This window comes from Aspergillus luchuensis, chromosome 5, assembly GCF_016861625.1.
Source record: "Aspergillus luchuensis IFO 4308 DNA, chromosome 5, nearly complete sequence".
NCBI lineage: Eukaryota > Fungi > Ascomycota > Eurotiomycetes > Eurotiales > Aspergillaceae > Aspergillus > Aspergillus luchuensis.
In genome coordinates, this window is record NC_054853.1 from 4,233,257 (window position 1) to 4,249,744 (window position 16,488).

General features: G+C 50.7%; 6 protein-coding genes across 6 annotated transcripts; 3 read left to right on the forward strand and 3 right to left on the reverse strand.

The window, feature by feature from the left end:
• Positions 1-664: 664 nt before the first annotated feature.
• NOG2 (putative GTPase NOG2) lies at positions 665-2,642 on the reverse strand (the record flags this gene model as incomplete). Its single annotated transcript, XM_041691316.1, has 2 exons — positions 665-1,501; positions 1,923-2,642. 2 exons carry the CDS (start codon positions 2,640-2,642, stop codon positions 665-667), a joined length of 1,557 nt encoding a protein of 518 aa, XP_041544813.1.
• A 561-nt stretch (positions 2,643-3,203) lies between these two features.
• AKAW2_51393S (uncharacterized protein) lies at positions 3,204-4,067 on the forward strand (the record flags this gene model as incomplete). Its single annotated transcript, XM_041691317.1, has 1 exon — positions 3,204-4,067. One exon carries the CDS (start codon positions 3,204-3,206, stop codon positions 4,065-4,067), a length of 864 nt encoding a protein of 287 aa, XP_041544814.1.
• A 296-nt stretch (positions 4,068-4,363) lies between these two features.
• Positions 4,364-5,621, reverse strand: TFB3 (TFIIH/NER complex subunit TFB3; the record flags this gene model as incomplete). The annotated part of the gene is made up of 3 exons (XM_041691318.1): positions 4,364-5,231; positions 5,286-5,526; positions 5,576-5,621. 3 exons carry the CDS (start codon positions 5,619-5,621, stop codon positions 4,364-4,366), a joined length of 1,155 nt encoding a protein of 384 aa, XP_041544815.1.
• A 290-nt stretch (positions 5,622-5,911) lies between these two features.
• On the forward strand, positions 5,912-7,720 carry AKAW2_51395S (prefoldin-like protein; the record flags this gene model as incomplete). Its single annotated transcript, XM_041691319.1, has 1 exon — positions 5,912-7,720. One exon carries the CDS (start codon positions 5,912-5,914, stop codon positions 7,718-7,720), a length of 1,809 nt encoding a protein of 602 aa, XP_041544816.1.
• Positions 7,721-11,484: 3,764 nt separating this feature from the next.
• On the forward strand, positions 11,485-13,205 carry AKAW2_51396S (putative GPI anchored cell wall protein; the record flags this gene model as incomplete). The annotated part of the gene is made up of 3 exons (XM_041691320.1): positions 11,485-11,713; positions 11,772-13,125; positions 13,178-13,205. 3 exons carry the CDS (start codon positions 11,485-11,487, stop codon positions 13,203-13,205), a joined length of 1,611 nt encoding a protein of 536 aa, XP_041544817.1.
• A 1,434-nt stretch (positions 13,206-14,639) lies between these two features.
• Positions 14,640-15,878, reverse strand: AKAW2_51397A (uncharacterized protein; the record flags this gene model as incomplete). The annotated part of the gene is made up of 1 exon (XM_041691321.1): positions 14,640-15,878. One exon carries the CDS (start codon positions 15,876-15,878, stop codon positions 14,640-14,642), a length of 1,239 nt encoding a protein of 412 aa, XP_041544818.1.
• Between the last annotated feature and the right edge of the window lie 610 nt (positions 15,879-16,488).

The window sequence follows — 16,488 nt, forward strand, 5'->3', positions numbered from 1 at the left end:
AGAGCAGCCCATGCTTAAAGGACGCAGAGAAATACAAGGCCGCAAAGCCATGAAAAAGGGGCCGATCTTAAGCAGTAACTGGCATGTTCTGGCCGCTGCTGCGGAGACCGGATGACGAGAGTGAGGCTGGGCGCACGTGAGCGGCCCTGGCGGTGAAGCTGGAAAGTCGCCGCGGCGCGTCCAGAAATGCTTTTTACTCGTATATTCAACTACAACGTACGCGGATTACTATAAATGCATGAACATGGGTGATCAGACGATCTCTCTCTTGATTTGATGCTATGCTTCTCAGCACTATGCGGGTATCTAAAAGTAAAAGCAGTGGGGCCGAGGGATAGCTGGCTCGGATCCCGGTCTTTCCTGCATGGGTTGACATGTACTGGCAGGCAAGCTGTCCAGGTGGCATGTCAGCAAGGCCGTGTGAAACCAGACCTGAACTGGATATGCTCGGTGGCGTTCCGACCTCCGATCGATCTGCATCGTCAAGGATGCCAGTGGGCCATACAGCTTTTTGTCAGCGGCCCGATGATCGGTCGGGCATGGCGTGACTGTCGGTTCCGCTCCGGTTGAAAGGGCGACGACATGGGCCCAAGGTCAATGGGTTAGTGACGGGCGGATCGGCGATCCGCGGGGTGTTGAAAGTAGTTCAGAGTAGATCTCCTGTTTAATCTTCCTCTGCTCCGCTCTCCTCGTCGCTAACCTCGAGATTGGCGATCGAGTCGTTATCATCATCTTCCTCGTCAAAGCCCTCGAACTCATCTCCCGAGCCAGACTCTTGCTTCTCAGCCGCTTCAGTGGTATCAGCAGCCTCAGGAGCGGTCTCATCAAGCTTCCGCTTGCGGCTCATTTCACCGAGGCGACCTTCACGACCTTCAATCTTCTCGCCCTCCTCGCCAGAGTTGTGAGGGGGAGCAGTGAACCAAGGGATCTTTCCACGGAGGAAATCGTTGATGACCATCTTGGCAACACCGTCGAGATCAGGCTCTCCACCACGTAGGAGGCGACCACCCTTGCGGGCAAGGAGACTGAGGAACTCGATGGGGTCGTCAGTGCGCTTGATACCGTAGGTACGCTCCAAATGCTTGGGCTGAACACGCTTGAGAATAGCTGGAATGTACTGCTCAGGGTTCTCTACGTTCTCCACACGGACGACACCACGGAGAAGAATATCCTCAGGAGAGTCATTCGGGTTTGGAGGAACAACACCAGGGCAATCGATGAGGTAGATCCTCTTCATCAAGGTAACGTACTGCCACACCTTGGTTTCACCCGGAATAGGAGCCACAGTGCACACCTTCTTCTTGCGCAAAGTGTTGATGACGGAAGACTTTCCAGTGTTGGGGTATCCAATGAATCCCACGGAGATCTGCTTCCGGTCCGAGTGCAAAGAAGAAAATTGTCTCAGTAGCTGGATCAACGAGCCCTTTCCGAAGGAGTTGTTGATAGAAGCATGGAAAGCCAAGGTAGGATAATCCTTAGAAAGATGGCGAACCCAAGCGGCCTGGTGTCACGTTAGCAGCTGAACACCAGCGTTGCTATCAGAGTCTAGCATAGTAAAAGAAGAAAACACATAAAGAAGAAAACAAAAGTATGATGACAGGATGTGTGAAATGTTACTAAGAGACCTGCTATGATGCCACTTCAAGAGCGGAAGCAGGACTCAACTCAAAAACAGAACACAGCTCGGTCCTTAACGATCGGCTTTCAAAACGAAAACCAATCAGCCTAGCTTCAGAAAGAAGGTCGGCGCGGACCAGCGTCAATCTGCCAAAGCTGTAACAGACAGTCTCCCATAGCGAATAGCGCGACATGAAGTCGCAGGAGGCGCCTTGACTTAGCGATGGCAACGGCGAAGGGCCGTATTGTAGATCAAAGGAAAAGGGGAAATTGCATTGAGAGAAAGAAAGCGAAGATAGACTTACCGCCACACCTGTAGGTACGAGATCGCACTTGTTCAGGACGAAAATCAAGTGCTTGTGAGGAGCCTCCTCTCGGATGTACTTCTCAATACTCTTGCACCGTGTACCTTCCGGATCACGAGCATCAAGAAGATGGATGACAACATCGGAGGAATCGATGACCTTGTAGAGCTCGTTCCAGATACGCTTACTCTGTCCCTTAAGGAAGACAGCCTCCTTCGCGATGGGTGCAACACTAGAGTCTTCCTCTACTGCGACATCATCACCGTTCACCACCATAGTACCATCTTCATAAGTAGCATGGTCCGACTTCTCAACAAAGGCGTCGTGCATCTTGGCGGTCTCGCCAGCCAGATCCGCAAGCGACGAGACACCCAACTTGACACGTTTCCTCTGAGCCTTGGGCCCGAAGGTGTCACTGAAGGGGTTGTTCTCGATGGCCATCTTGGCCTGGTGCTGCTTCAGCCCATTCACACCCTTGTCATCTCTGATCAGGCTCATGGGAAGCTTGTTGGTCTTGAGCAAGACGGAATAAGGATCAGAGGCACGCTCAGCGACCGCCTCACGGAAAGAGGACAGAGCCTCTTGCGAGATCACTCTGGTGTTTCCAAACCATTTACGGTTGGGTTCAATCCTAGCGACGGGGGCGTCTCGAGACTGGTACGAAGCAGCCTTGGTGATCTTTCCTTCAGCGTTACGTTGGGGTTTACCATCCTTGAGCATATTCAAGGTCCTCAACTTCTTCGCATCTCTTCCAGAAATCAGTACACATATCCAAGACCATCTGTCGTAAGGAAAATACTAACCTGTAAAAGTTTTCACCCTTTACCCGGACGTTCCCCATGCCATCTCCAGTCTTCCCCTGCCGCTCTTTACGAGTGGCTTCCTTCTTAAAGGTACCCATTGTGCAGGTAAGCGCTCAAGGCACCTCAAAGAAGAATAATATGAAAAAATATCAAAGATAAAGTGTCACAAAAAAGAAATGGCGGAGCGCAAAGAGGGAAGAGAAAGAAAGGAAAAAAGTTTCGAAGCGCGGGAAATTATTTTTTTCTCCAAAGGCGGGCGCCAAGCTAAGCGGTGCACGGACCAGGCGCAAGAAAATCGCTTCGTCCTCGTTCGACTCCCGCAATAGCACCGCGCAGGCCATCAGCCATCTCACCCCCCTGTGCTGGTCCTCGATCCGAAGTAGACCGGCTACCTGGTCTCTATCAATTCTTTTTCTTCCATCCACTAGTCACCAATCCTGCTCCGCCCCTCTCCTCGAGCAGACAGACCCTGTTCACCATGTCTCTTTTCCGCAATTGCAGGGCTGCCACCGTGCAGTTCCGCGGCTTCACCTCATCCTCCTGTCTGCGGGTCGGCCCCGAGTCTCCTAACTTCGTCGACATCCCTCAACCCATTCAGCCCGATCTTCCCTCGAAGCCCCGCGTCAAGGGTACCCTGCCCGTCCCCCGAGAACTCTTCCCGGCCCGCCGCAAGGACAAGCCAACAGAGGCATACATCAATGCCGCGACGCCTCTTCCGACTAAGGAGACCAATTTGGATCCCAATGACCCCAATACCGAATACATTGAGTGGAAGAAGCGCATGGCGGAGATGAGACGCAAGAACCTCCGCGAAGGTCTCCTGGAACTACACACTCGAAAGCAGCGGACGGACAAGGCCATGATGCAGCGGAGTTTGGAGAAGCAGAAGCGTCGGGACCGTATCCTCCGCCAGCCTGAGAGAGAAGACCAGCGGTTGACCCGTAACTCCGTCATTCAGGACATGCTACCCAAACATACCGCCGTGCTGCCGGATCCTGACCGCGAGACCCGCCTGGCTGAGTCCAAGGCCCGCCTCGAGTACCAGCAGGCTGTGAAGGAGGCCGAGCGTCAAGACAACCTGCAAGAGCTGTACATGAATGCTCGGAACTTCATTACCACAGAGGCTCAGCTTCTGGCCGAGATTGAGCGGGTCTTCCCCGAGGGTGAGAACGAGGCCTGGCGCAGTGACCACCAGGAGGGCGAGAACATCTGGAACTTGGGTGTGCCCCCTACTGTCCAGGGTATTGTCAACGAGACCAGGAAGAGCGAGACCGCTCGCTGGGACGTCATCCAGAACAGAGTCAAGCAGCTGGGAGAGCAGATCACTGGTGGCAAATTGTGAGCCCATGTATTTATTTAGACGGTTGTACATTACACTATTTTCTTTTTCCTAGTTCGGTTTTATTTATTCTGTTTTGTCATGCAATTTATTGGTTTGTACTAGCTTTACCTGTTTGTATACCTATTGGACCTGAACGAATTGAACAATCTCAGTCATATAGCTTTTCCGAGTGCTCAAAACCTGTCACAAAACGCCATCGCTATGCAACACAAATGCCTAAACGCCGCAACCAATATTATAACGACCCAAATCCAGAAGCTCTATCAGCAGAGGGAATCAGAAATCATAACCATAGGTCAGGAGCTGGCTTCTGGAGCGCCTGCACTTGAGACAGCCGCCAAGGCAGCACCTTCAGTAGCCACAGGTCTGGAAATACCCATCGTACTTGTAACCTCTCGCTTGGACACTTCCTCATCAATGAAGCACCCAAGACCTGCAAAGGCCTCCATCAGAGTACGCGAGTAGTATTCTTGAAGGTCGTATCCACCGGCCTGCATACGAGTGTCCTGGCGAATAGGGTCGAGGTAGCTGTTCGGGTAATGGTCGCGCAGAGTATAATAGTCCCTCTTGTTGGGAATGAGGCCACCAAAAGGATCGTAAGGCTTTTCAGGCTCGGGCGTCTTGATCTTCTTGAGACCCTTGATCAGACCAGAATCACCACTTTCATCTGCCCTGTCCGCCGTGGTGAGGGCACCCTGGCCGGCCTTCCTGGCATCGGAATTACGCAAAGCAGCTTGCTTTTGTCGGATGCGGTCTTCTTCACTACGACGAGCAGAAGATTTCTTGAGCAACACCTTGTGGCCTTCGCGGGCGATAGCCGCTGCGTCGCCAGGTCGACCTGCCGCAAGACGACTGAGGACATCTTCTCGACCGGCAAGCATTTCCTTCCGCTCATTCTCATATTCCAGTCTAGCTGCCTCTCGCCGAAGACGTGCCAGTTCTTGTTCGTGTGTCTGTTGCTCTCGGAAGGACGAGGCCTCTTGTGCTTCGAGGGCTTGGTTCGCGCGAATCGAGCGCATGTTGTCTGCAGCATATCTTTGCAGATCGCTTTCCGTCTTCGCCACATCTGTGCCATGGACAAGGTTCGCTATTATTTCTTCGCGTTGTTCTAGGAAGTCATCGTAGGCTCGTTTCGAATCAAACTCTTCTTCGCGGCGGTTGAGACTAGAGGAGAATTAGTGGTCATTTCTGGGCCTAGTGGATTGGCTCGTGGCGTACATCTGCATCACTCTGCGCCGAATGTCCACCTCCCTTTCCACATTGATATCCTCGAATGTCTGCTTGCGAAACCGGTTCTTGCGCAGAGTCTTGTGACAGCCTGCCACAGGACAGTTCGCGGGACCCGAGGAGAAGATCCGGTCCACGCAGGACTCGCACATCTTGTGGTAGCATTCGGGATTGATGAGAAATCGCATGTCTGGGTTCAGATACCGCGAGGATTTGCAGACAGGGCACACCTCTGCTGACAGTCAGTGTATATTCAAAAGGGTCATGGGAAGTAGATTTACCGTCGTCATCCCCCCGGTGAGCCATGATATCACGAGCAGGAGGCATTTTGAGGGTCACTGCAGCTCAAAGAGGCTCTGGACAGCACAGTACGTGAGGCACGCGACAGGTTGGGAGAAAGAACAATTGACGGTGATTCCTCAGTGGCATGGAAGGTTGATAATCCAGCTGCGTGCACGGGCCAATCATGTTCTGTTCTCCGCTCTTGTTCCGCGGCGGAACTTTTTCTTTGCCGCCGCCTTCCTTCTCTTTCTGTCCGGACTCTCCCCCTCCTAGTGCACTTTTACACTCCTACTGAGCGGCTGCTTTCCCCAGATATCTCTCAGCATACTCTAGAGATGGGCGTCCCAAATAACAGCCTGCATGAGCTGGAGCGCCAGCGCCTCGAACTCGAGGGGAACATCTCGAAGCTACAAGATTCCCTCTACCACTGGAGGACGTGGGAGGCCGAATACGATGGCCTCAAAGACGAGATGAACGAGCTGGACGACGATGCGACGATGGATGACTACCTCCGAGTAGGACGCGACTTTGGTGGCTCCTTGGTCAATGAAGAGGAGGTCAAAGTGATTTTGGGAGAAAAACAAGGCGTGACGCGAACCAAGCAACAGGCGGTTGATTTAGTAACGAGGCGAATCGACTACGTGAAGCAAAATGCGTCGACTATAGAGAAACGGCTACGTGCGGCAGAGGATCAACTGTACGCGCTCGACTCCCAAGATCGGTTACCGGTGGAACCTACGGCGGACTTTCCTATGACTGAGATTTTCGAAGAACTCGATGAAAATGGCGACATTATTTCGAGCAAGACAACCACACCCGGCAGCGAGGCCACCGATCTTTTGGAGGTTTTGAAGAAGGCTGGTGTGAAGGATATACCTGATGTGGCTAAGGCCGATACGCCAGTATCGAGCTCGTCTCAGCAAGTCACTCAGACTACGGAGGAGGCGTCTTCCGCAGATAGTCTTGGTAAAGACGATAAATCCGCCAGCGAGGAGCCCTCCGCCAAATCTTTGGGAAGCGATGCCAAGGAGACAAGCTCTGCGTTAGACCCGACCGTCGAAATTCATGGCGAGCGTCCTGTTATGGAAGTCGACGAGTCTCCGGAGGATGCTAAATTACGCCGTGAGATGCTCCAGTATAGTCTGAACGAAGTCGGGTCTGTCGTGGCGGAGCTTGAGTTGGACGAAGACGCAAGTGATATTTCTGTCGATGAAGACTATGATGCTTATGATTATGACGATGACGAAGATGAAGAGGAGGACGAATACGGAAGGAGCACTAGGCGTGTTTTGAGCGAAGACTATCACCGTCAGATGCGCGAGCTGGAGGAAAAGCTCAATGCTCGGGGAATGTGGAATGCCGGAAAAGACACGCAAACGCTTCCGAACGAAATTAAGCAGGACTTAGATCAGCCCAGTGTTGTTCGTGTCGAGAATAAGGCAGACACGAGTAGCGAGCCAGTCAAAGAGAAGAAACCGAAGAAGAAGGTTGCTTTTGCTGACGAACTCGACATCGCTCCGGCTTCCAAGCCTCCGGTTGTGGAGAAGAAGGTCGCTCCGGTCCGAGAGTCTAACGTGCCTGTTCTTCAGGATGCTGTTGTTGAACGCACAGAACCTGCTCGGAAAGAATCTGTGCAGAGTGACGCCCCGAAGAAAGTATCCCGGTTCAAGAGTGCCCGGAAAACCAACAACGCAACTGAAGACGCCACTGCGTCAACAACCCAACCTAGCAACACTTCTCGACCTGCCGAACCTCGCTCGGCTCTACGCAAGACTGAGACATCTACCACTGGGCCATCTCTACCTCTGTTCCCTGCGAAACCAGCGGAACCCAAGCCCTTCTCCCAGCCTATCTCCGACATCGTGGAGCAAGAAGACCCTACACCCAGGGGCCCCGAGGGGAAGATTCTTGCCGATACGCTCGTTGAACGGGAGACCCCAGCAGGTCCAGCAGTAGCACCAGAGCCCGATGAGCTCGACGAGCAGCTGCATAAGAAGGAGATTGCAACAGAGTTCTACAAGATCCGCAACCGCATGATCCAGCAAAATGGCGGCTTCGTAGGCGAGGAGCCGGAAATTGTGCCAATTGAGACTGAGGATGCGCCCAAACGGGTGAGCAGGTTCAAGGCTGCCCGCATGAGGTAAGACTCAGATAGAACGAAACCCAAACAGATACCCAATATATACCGATGCACCTATGCATATACTGCGACATTTTCATTCTCCCATTGCGCCGTAGAAAGGACCGAAACCAAGGTAGTCTTTACCTTGGCATGACTATACCGCTTTCCCATGGTATCGTCATTCAAAGTTCGAAGTCCAAGAATGAAGAATAGGGCTCTCTGACTGTGCTTCCGTTACTGGGTGTATTGGGCTCAATTGAGTACTTACGGCCAGTTACAGATGGAGACATGGTTACGTTTCACCCTCGACATACTACACATATATATACCATGAACCTCCTCAAACTCTCTGTAATAGTGGTTGTGGCAATAGTCTAGGTCCAATCTGAACCATGTACCTGGATAACGTAAAGACTTCTGCATTATGTCCAGTTCCCATGGGATGGGGTAGAAATAAGCGCTTCTTCTCCGCATTTAAGCATCTATCAATGATACCCAGATACTACCTGATATCCAATTCAATAAGCACGGAGACTGCCAGCCACAAGTGTGAACCAGTGGTTCATCTATGTGGCTTTACAAGCAACGTCCATCCATCTATCTGTTCAGCATGTGAACAATAAATTGAGCTTTTCCTTTCCCCTCCATGACTTCTTTTCCCGCTAGGTAAAAGACGCGACAGGGTTTCACAGCATCATAATAATGTTTACATCATAAACAGATCATTGATGGCTGCTTTTAGTTCAATGGTTATCGGGGCAGACCGCACGAAGATCCTAGGGATTTGAGTGATCAGCATCCATTACTTGATGAAGTAGTTATTTATTTATTTATTTACGTCAGATACACACTGGCTAGCTGGCTGTTTGGCCCAGAAAAAGGAAACTGCTCTATTACATTATAATTTCAGAGTCGATCTGGGCTGCCTGATCGATCGTTGGTTGCTTAGGGACTCGATGAGGTCAAGACTGGGCAGCTGGACTTTAAAATGAAGATCGACATGGAAATGATGTGCTGTACTTGATTCTGACAGCTCTAGTTCAACTCAACCAGCTTGGATCGTGTGAGACACTGGTGGACGTGCGCATTACATTATTGTTAGTCAAGGGAATCACTAATTGATTGTTAACTGGTTTAACTTAAGCTATGTTGGGGTTGTTGTCCAACCCCGGCATGTCCGACGAAATCAAAATTTGCGAGTCCTGCAGGCATCCATCTGTGTCTTGTCATTTGGATCGTTTACAGAATGCTTTGCATAAGCATTATTCCGTCCGTCCGTCCGTCGGACCGATCCTTGACTGAATGTAGGGTAGAGAGAGAGGGGAAGAAAATCGTGGAAAATTCGAATTGTGGATGTGTCCATTGTTCGGAGCATTGTGCTGCTGGTTTACTGTAAAGGTCTGGAATCGAACAGGTCGAGGGATAACCCACTCGTTTGCCCATCCTGGACACATGGATGGTGGGCCAGCACATAACTCACTTAACAGAGTAGAAAGGGATCAGAGTTTAGGTGGATTCTAGCCAACTGTCTAGACCTTGATTGACCGTTGTTAGGTGAGGGTGTACGTAAGCTTCTACAGAGTGCAGTGCGGGGATTTTTTCTGCAAAGTGCCCCGTTCTCAACGGCTTTGCTTTTGATGAGGTTGGAATTTTGAGGATCGTGAATAGGGTGTGAGAGAGTGAAAATGTGATAGGGAACCCCGAAAGGCCCAATGGGACTGCTTTGACTGAGAAGTCGTGTTTCAGGATGGACTGGTTATATGGTTCGAACCAGAGTTCGATGTTCAAGAGATTGAGAAATGCTGAGGTGGGGAGATAAGCATGGAGCCAGGATGGGGCGGGTTTACTTACGACGCACTGCAGAAGCGCGACGGAGAATCTAATCGTGTTCCGGAGATGTAATGGAGAATAATAATATAGGAAAGTAATATTAAAAATGGCTAAAAGAGTATAGACTGAAATCGATCGCGCAGCCATCCAGATGCCGGCGAAGCTTATAGGGCACTGGCGGCCAACAGGGCTGCGTTGCCCACCTGTCAGATGGACGCCAATGACACGAGGCTGGTCAGGCCGGAATCCTGGGATTGTGTTGCCATTGACCAGGTTGTTTCTATATATGTACGGCTCATAGTATATCTGTTTGTGTATTGTTTGTTGACACAGTTGATCCTTATCGTTTGGGTAAATACTTAGGCAACCATGGCTGCTACCATTGTCCCATGGAGGCAGATTGGTTATTGTTCAGGGTTGCCTAGAACCGGTCTTTGGTTCATATTCAGTTTCTTTTTCCGCTCTGCTTCCTCGGGAAGGAAAGGCAGCGAGCCAGGCATAGGGTCAGTAAGAATTCCCCATGACGTGGCGCAGTGGCTCGGGTGGTGTATTGCCGGCAGACGAGAGAAGGAATAGGACGATGGATCCTGGAAGCCTCATGGAAGCTGGATGGAGGAAGTCCAGCGAGGCTGGCGTCATCCCCCACCCGCGAATACGGATTTACTATTGTTCCCGGTGGACTGGGTTCTGCCGGGTTTCTCCGACTTTCCCAAAGAGTAGAATGATAGTCCCTCATCTCCATTTTAATGACTATTCTCATCGAATAATCAACTCATCAATAATCCACCATGCCAAGGATTATTCCATCATGACATGCAGTCGCTCGCTGTACTGCTGCTACGCGGGCTATGCTGCTTCCCAAGCGAGATCCAAAGCTGCTCACCGAGTTCCTAAGCAACACATCCAAGGCAAGAGTCAACGTCAACCGCATCCCCCTACTCCGCACTGCACGTCGTATATGCTTCGAGTCCAAGCCCTTCTGAGCATAATGCAAGGCACCCTTCCCCGGTTAATCCCAGGATTCCCATCCTTCCCTGTTGTTAGGCCGTGATGGTGGCTATAGCTCCCCCTCCACATCCCTCCGGACTTACGCGGACTATGCTTGATACTTGCACTCAGTATTGATTGCTTATGTCGAGCATAGAGCATTGTCGCTTACCTTGCGTTCCCGGTTTTCCGCTGTGAGCGATTATGAATAGAAGCAGGCCCGTGGGTGTCCTACCCATGTTCCTTGTATGGATAACAACAATGCTCGCTATGTATGGCTGAATGGCGTGTTGTACCGTGGGTGGCATTGCCATCTCGCCACCGGACTCGCAATAACCCGCCTGAGTCCATGAGTCCGGAAGGTCTTGACCAGGGCAGGGTTCCCGGCCGATCCAAAGGCTGCTCGATGGGGCTGGGTCCACAATTGGCTTGTGCCCTGCATCGCCCGAGCCACTGATACCGCTTCTATCTCACAGCCAACTTCCAGATCGGGTGTTTTTCATAGAATTGCCCCCTCCACAAGGCCCAATGCTCATGACGTCTGCTTTCATTGCTCCTTCAATCCCGAAGCTTCCAGGCCCGGCGTTGTCGGACAACTTGCAGCTTGTTTATTCGCTGTCCGGTGGTGCCTAGCGGGATCAACAGTGGCCCTCCATGTTTCTTTTCCATGGTCAACTGCCAGTCCAGCAGAAGCAATGCAACTGGCTGAATGTCTGTTTCTATTTTTTCGAACTGCTGTGCTGTGGAGGTATGCGTGTTGACTCTGTCCGGTTTACCACCGGCAATTGCCCATGACGTGCCTTTTATGTACCCACTATAGTTTATAAATATTGAGCGTACCCTGGGTTTTTCGGCTTGCTTGTTAGTTTACCCCGGCCAATAACTCTTCCAAAAACAATCTTTATCCTTACATCGCCCCCAATCCGTTCGCTTGCTTTCTAGCTGTCGCCTACTTTCGCTTTTGCAAGTATGAAGAACGTTGCGACCCTTGCAGCCTTCGCTGCTGGGGCTAATGCCCTTGTTGGCCGGAGCGACTCTTGCTGCTTCCACCTGACAGCTTCTGGTGATGCTTCTGGCACCATTGGCCAGCTGGGTGATGGTCAGAACCGCATCGGTGGTGGACTTCCTGCAACCCAGTTCTGCATTGACTCCAACGGTGGCATCACTGACAGCAGCGGACGTGGTTGTGTTGTGACTAGTAAGCTATCCACATATGAATTATACCGGGTATGTTACTAACCACAAATCCCTGACAGGCGAGACCACACAGTTCCAGTGTGACTTGGGTAAATCTCCTATGTCGGGTTTCTCCATCACCTCTTCTGGTGAGCTGGAGTACAACGGTGACGCCGATTTTGTTGCCTGCCAAACTGGCGACAACAATGAACTGAACCTTTACACCACTGAGAACTCCTCCGTCACTGGCTGCGAGAACATCAAATTGACGGCTGATTCCTGCTCGGGCTCGGGTGCTGGCTCTGTTGGCTCCAGCTCTGCTCCGGCTTCGACCCCCGCCCCTCAGTCCAGCCAGCCGGCTCCGGCTCCATCTTCCAGCGCTCCAGGTGTCCCTGGCGCTGGTGCATCGACTAGCTGGGTTCCTGGTGGTCCTGCCTCCAGTGCTTCCGTGCCCTACGGTCCTGGTCCCCAGTCGAGCGGCGCCGTGCAGGTGACGACTGTCTATGTGACCGAAACCTACTGTGGCGCTGAGTCTACTCCTGTGGTCTCTGTTCCTGGAGAGACTACTGTTCCGCTGGTTCCCGTTGGACCCGGGTCTTCTGCTCCCGCTGGTTCACAGCCGGCCCCCTCGGGATCCCCTGCTCCTCAGCCATCCGAGACTCCATCCTACCCTCAGTCGTCCGAAAGCCCTGCTCCTCAGCCTTCGGAGACTCCTTCATACCCCCAGTCCTCGGAGTCCCCGGTCCCCCAGCCTTCTGAGACCCCTGCTCCTCAGCCTTCCGGATCTCCGGCTCCCCAGCCTTCTGAGAGCTCTTACCCTGAGACCTCTGGCACTCCTGCCCCTCAGCCTTCCTCCTACCCTCAGACCTCTGGAACTCCTGCTCCCCAGCCGTCTGGCACCCCCTCTTACCCCCAGACCTCCGCGTCTCCCAGCAGCGCTCAGCCTTCTGGCACGCCCACTCAGTCTTCCTCTGCCAGCTGCCCCACCGATCTTTCTGGCGACTATGAGTACCCTCACCTGATCGTCCCGATCAACTCTTCCACTCCCGACACCGCCTATGGTACCCAGTACTTCGGCACCGTCTCCTCCACTGTCTCGACCATCTTCAACTTCGACATCCCCTCTTCGGACTCTGGAAAGACCTGCAGTCTGATCTTCCTGTTCCCTACCAAGGATCAGCTCGAGACCTCTGACTACACTTTCAGCGGAGACGGCAAGGTTGACTTCTCCCAGCTCGACTCTGCTGCTAGCGAGTCGACTACCTACAACAACGCTCCTGGAGTCAAGCAGGACTACGGCGACTTCACCCTCTCGCCTGGCAACTCTTACCTGATCTCGACTTTCTCGTGCCCGGCTGGCCAGACTGTCAGCTACGAGATGAAGGAGGCGGGTAGCACCTACCTCAACTTCTTTGAGGACTACAACCCCTCTCCGTAAGTGTATCCCGTGACATCTTCTGTGAACTACTGCTAACTAAACATCTAGTCTCGGTCTGTACATCACGGTCTGCTAAGCTCGTCAGACATAGCGATCGCATCCGGCAACGCGAACATGATTAATGGACCCGTTATGTTCTCTATTTATTGATTTTTATTCCCTTTAGTTTAAGACATGACCATTCCTTCTTTTGATACTTAACCGGGTGCCGGATACGGTCTCTGACCGGAGAAATTATGGATATTGGAAATACAAAATTGGTTATATCAACGATAATTCTTTGTCAGCTAGTAGCGGTGTATTATAAGCTACAGCTCTTGGGTCTAATTACATTAATCAAGTATGCCTATCAGACATTTGATACGAATCCGCGTAGTATTGCCTGAAGTTCTTAATCCGACTCAGTTGTATACATTTATTCAGCACAATTAGGAAAATGATCATGTCAGACACATTGAAGAAAAAGAAAAGGTCGAAGATTACGAAGCACACATGCCATCCAAACCCCATTCTGAATACCAACAGTAACCCCATGACCCCTTTCCATTGCACATAGTATTATTAAGTTAACATCGTAGATCCCGTCCATTCTTACAAAAACGTGGATAATGCAGGGTAAGCCGTACTAAGTGGACACGAGACCCCGGCCCACATCATATCATCCATCACTGCTTAGTCTGTCCACCCAGGCAGCACAGTTTCCTTCACTTACTGTGCACAATCCATAAAGCACTATTAATTAGCATAAGCACAAATTTGTATGCTATCTTTCTCTATCGGCCCGGTCTCAGGATATACAAAGGGTCTGCGATGGGTCTGGTCCCTGTGGAAATTGATCCCTTTCGCTACAACGTTATCAGTCAACACCCAGCTCGAGACACAATTCTCCACTCCACTGGGTGGATGTTATGGAATTTTTCTGCTGCTTTAAATTGATTCATTGAGGTGTCTAAGTAGTAAGAAGAGATTGAGGGAATTCGTAAATTATTCGGACCGAGTAGTAGTCTTTGAGGTAATTTGTCAGAGTGAATGATTGCCCTAGAGGCATTGTACGTAATGGAGCTTCGTCATAAGCTTAGGGTCACTGGGAAGATCAACCATAATAGTGCTTTGTACTACAATGCGTGGATTGTTGTCTGACATGGGTTTGCTGCATTGAACTAATCTGATGCTCTACACTTCGTGTTAGCATTCGCGTCTTTTCTTGGCTGCACGGCTGCGTCGGATCATCTGGAAAGGCATGCGCATCGGGCACACGCTGATCTGGAGATCTTCGATGGGGCGGTGCAAGGCTCCGATAGTGAAGAAGTAAGCAGTGCGTCATGTGGAATTGATTCGGTGAAATAAGTACTATGGCTTTAGCAAAAGAAAAATACATGCGGCAGGTTGAGTGTATCCTTGTGGATTAGTATTATTAGTTGTTTAATTAGTATAATTGGTAACAGATGCTGAATAAAGAGCAGAACCTCATATCAAAATAGCATATACCCTAAAGATGTATAGATATCACTCAACCAAGATTACTCGGTTTAACAGGAGCAAGTGCAACCTCTTCGTCTTCATCCCGTATTCCACGTCTCCGTCTATCACGAGATAAACATGAAGCTTTCTCTTGAACCCAACGCTTGATCTTGCACCAGATTGTAGTGGATTGCTGTACTTGAATCTCAGTAAGCTGGGCTTGGAGATTGCTGATTTCCTCGAGTGCGGCGTGAAGATCATTCTGGACTTTCTCTTTCGTTTCACAAGCGACTGATAATTCTTTCGTAGTACTGTCTAAGTCTGTCGACACGCTGGCAAGTTGAGAGGTGATAGTTTCGATCTGTTCCTGCTTGCCATTTATCTCTTTGCGCATCTCTTCATTGGAATCTTTGAGACTGTTATTGTTGCCTCGCACATTTGACAATTCGGCTGTGATATCGTTCAGCTGTTTCTGCTTGTCATCGGCCTCTTTGCGCATCTCTTCATAGGCATCTTTTAAACTGCTATTGTTGTCTCGCACATTTGACAATTCAGCCGTGATCTCAGTTATCTGTCTCATCTTGAGATCGCACGCACCCTGCAGATCACTAATGGTACATGTGAGTATGCTGTTATTGCCCTGCACATCGGACAATTCGGCCTTGACTTCTCCCAGCAGTTCTTGAAGATGTGCACAGTTTTGTTCCCTCAGACGATCATTCTCTTCGCACAGAGCCAAACGTTCTTTCAGCAGAGCCAAACAAATCTCCAAATCCTTCTCACGCGTAGTCTGTAAATCCCGCTGCTTCCTCGCCTCTACCAATTCCGAGTGCTCGTGCACATGGCCCCCAAAATATTCCGCGAGGTCCTCCGCCGAGCTATCTTCCTCTGGTGGGAGCAAATCGCCAGATCTCTTGACCGTGGTCTGAAGTGCGTCAAATACTGTATTGCGCGTCTCCCCCGGGTCTTTATACGGCGAGTACAAATTCTGAAGACTGGCAAGGGTATCATGCCATATGGACACAACCTCGTGCACCTGGCCACAATGATAATCACATAATCCCCGCTCAGCTATTTCTTTCAGCTCGTCGTCTGATATCTCGTGTGGCAGTTTCCTAGCCAGCTGGCTTAATGTTTCCCGGATACTCTGGTAGTCTGAATAGGGGATGTCCCAGCGACAGCGACTATCGTATCTGGAGCGCGCGCGACCAAGACAGAACATGCCTTGATCGTGAGGGCCTTTGGTGATTTGGAGGATGCGGTCTGGGTCCCAGAGTGTGGTGGCCATGGTGGTAGTAGCATTCTCTGTGGGTTGATTGGGTTGTTGAATACTTGGATATGTGGAATAGGGAAGCTCATATATTAAGTCGATCTCTGTTTTCAAGTGCGGGGTGCGAGAAGCATAGCCCGCTGTAGCTGCATGATGCTGCGCCGCCTTTTTGGATGGATTGTAATCCTTGCTTTGTTGTGGCCAATCGACGCCTGGACGAGGGAGGAGACAGCCTTGTTAGGTTGATGGGTTATCACATTGTTAGCCGCCGTACCGTCTATGCTCAAAATAATGCAAGTGGGAAAAAGAGCATTTGACAACTTAAGCTGTTCATCTAATCCTCAGATATTGTGTTTGGTACAGTCTTTAGGATCCTTTGTATACGTTCCGGGGGAATTCTTCATTCTGGAAGAAGTTCATATTATGTGAGTAGATCCATTGGTGCAGACAATCCATGCGACTAGGGTAATGAGGGCTAATCAACGTAGACATTGGGACTATTCGCGAATATGAACATGTCTTATAAGTGTAATATGTGAATAAAGATGCTAGTGAGATAACTGCTTGAATTCAATTGAACTGACGATTTCTACACATGAATATGAAGCGAAAATCTTCTCAATTGGCA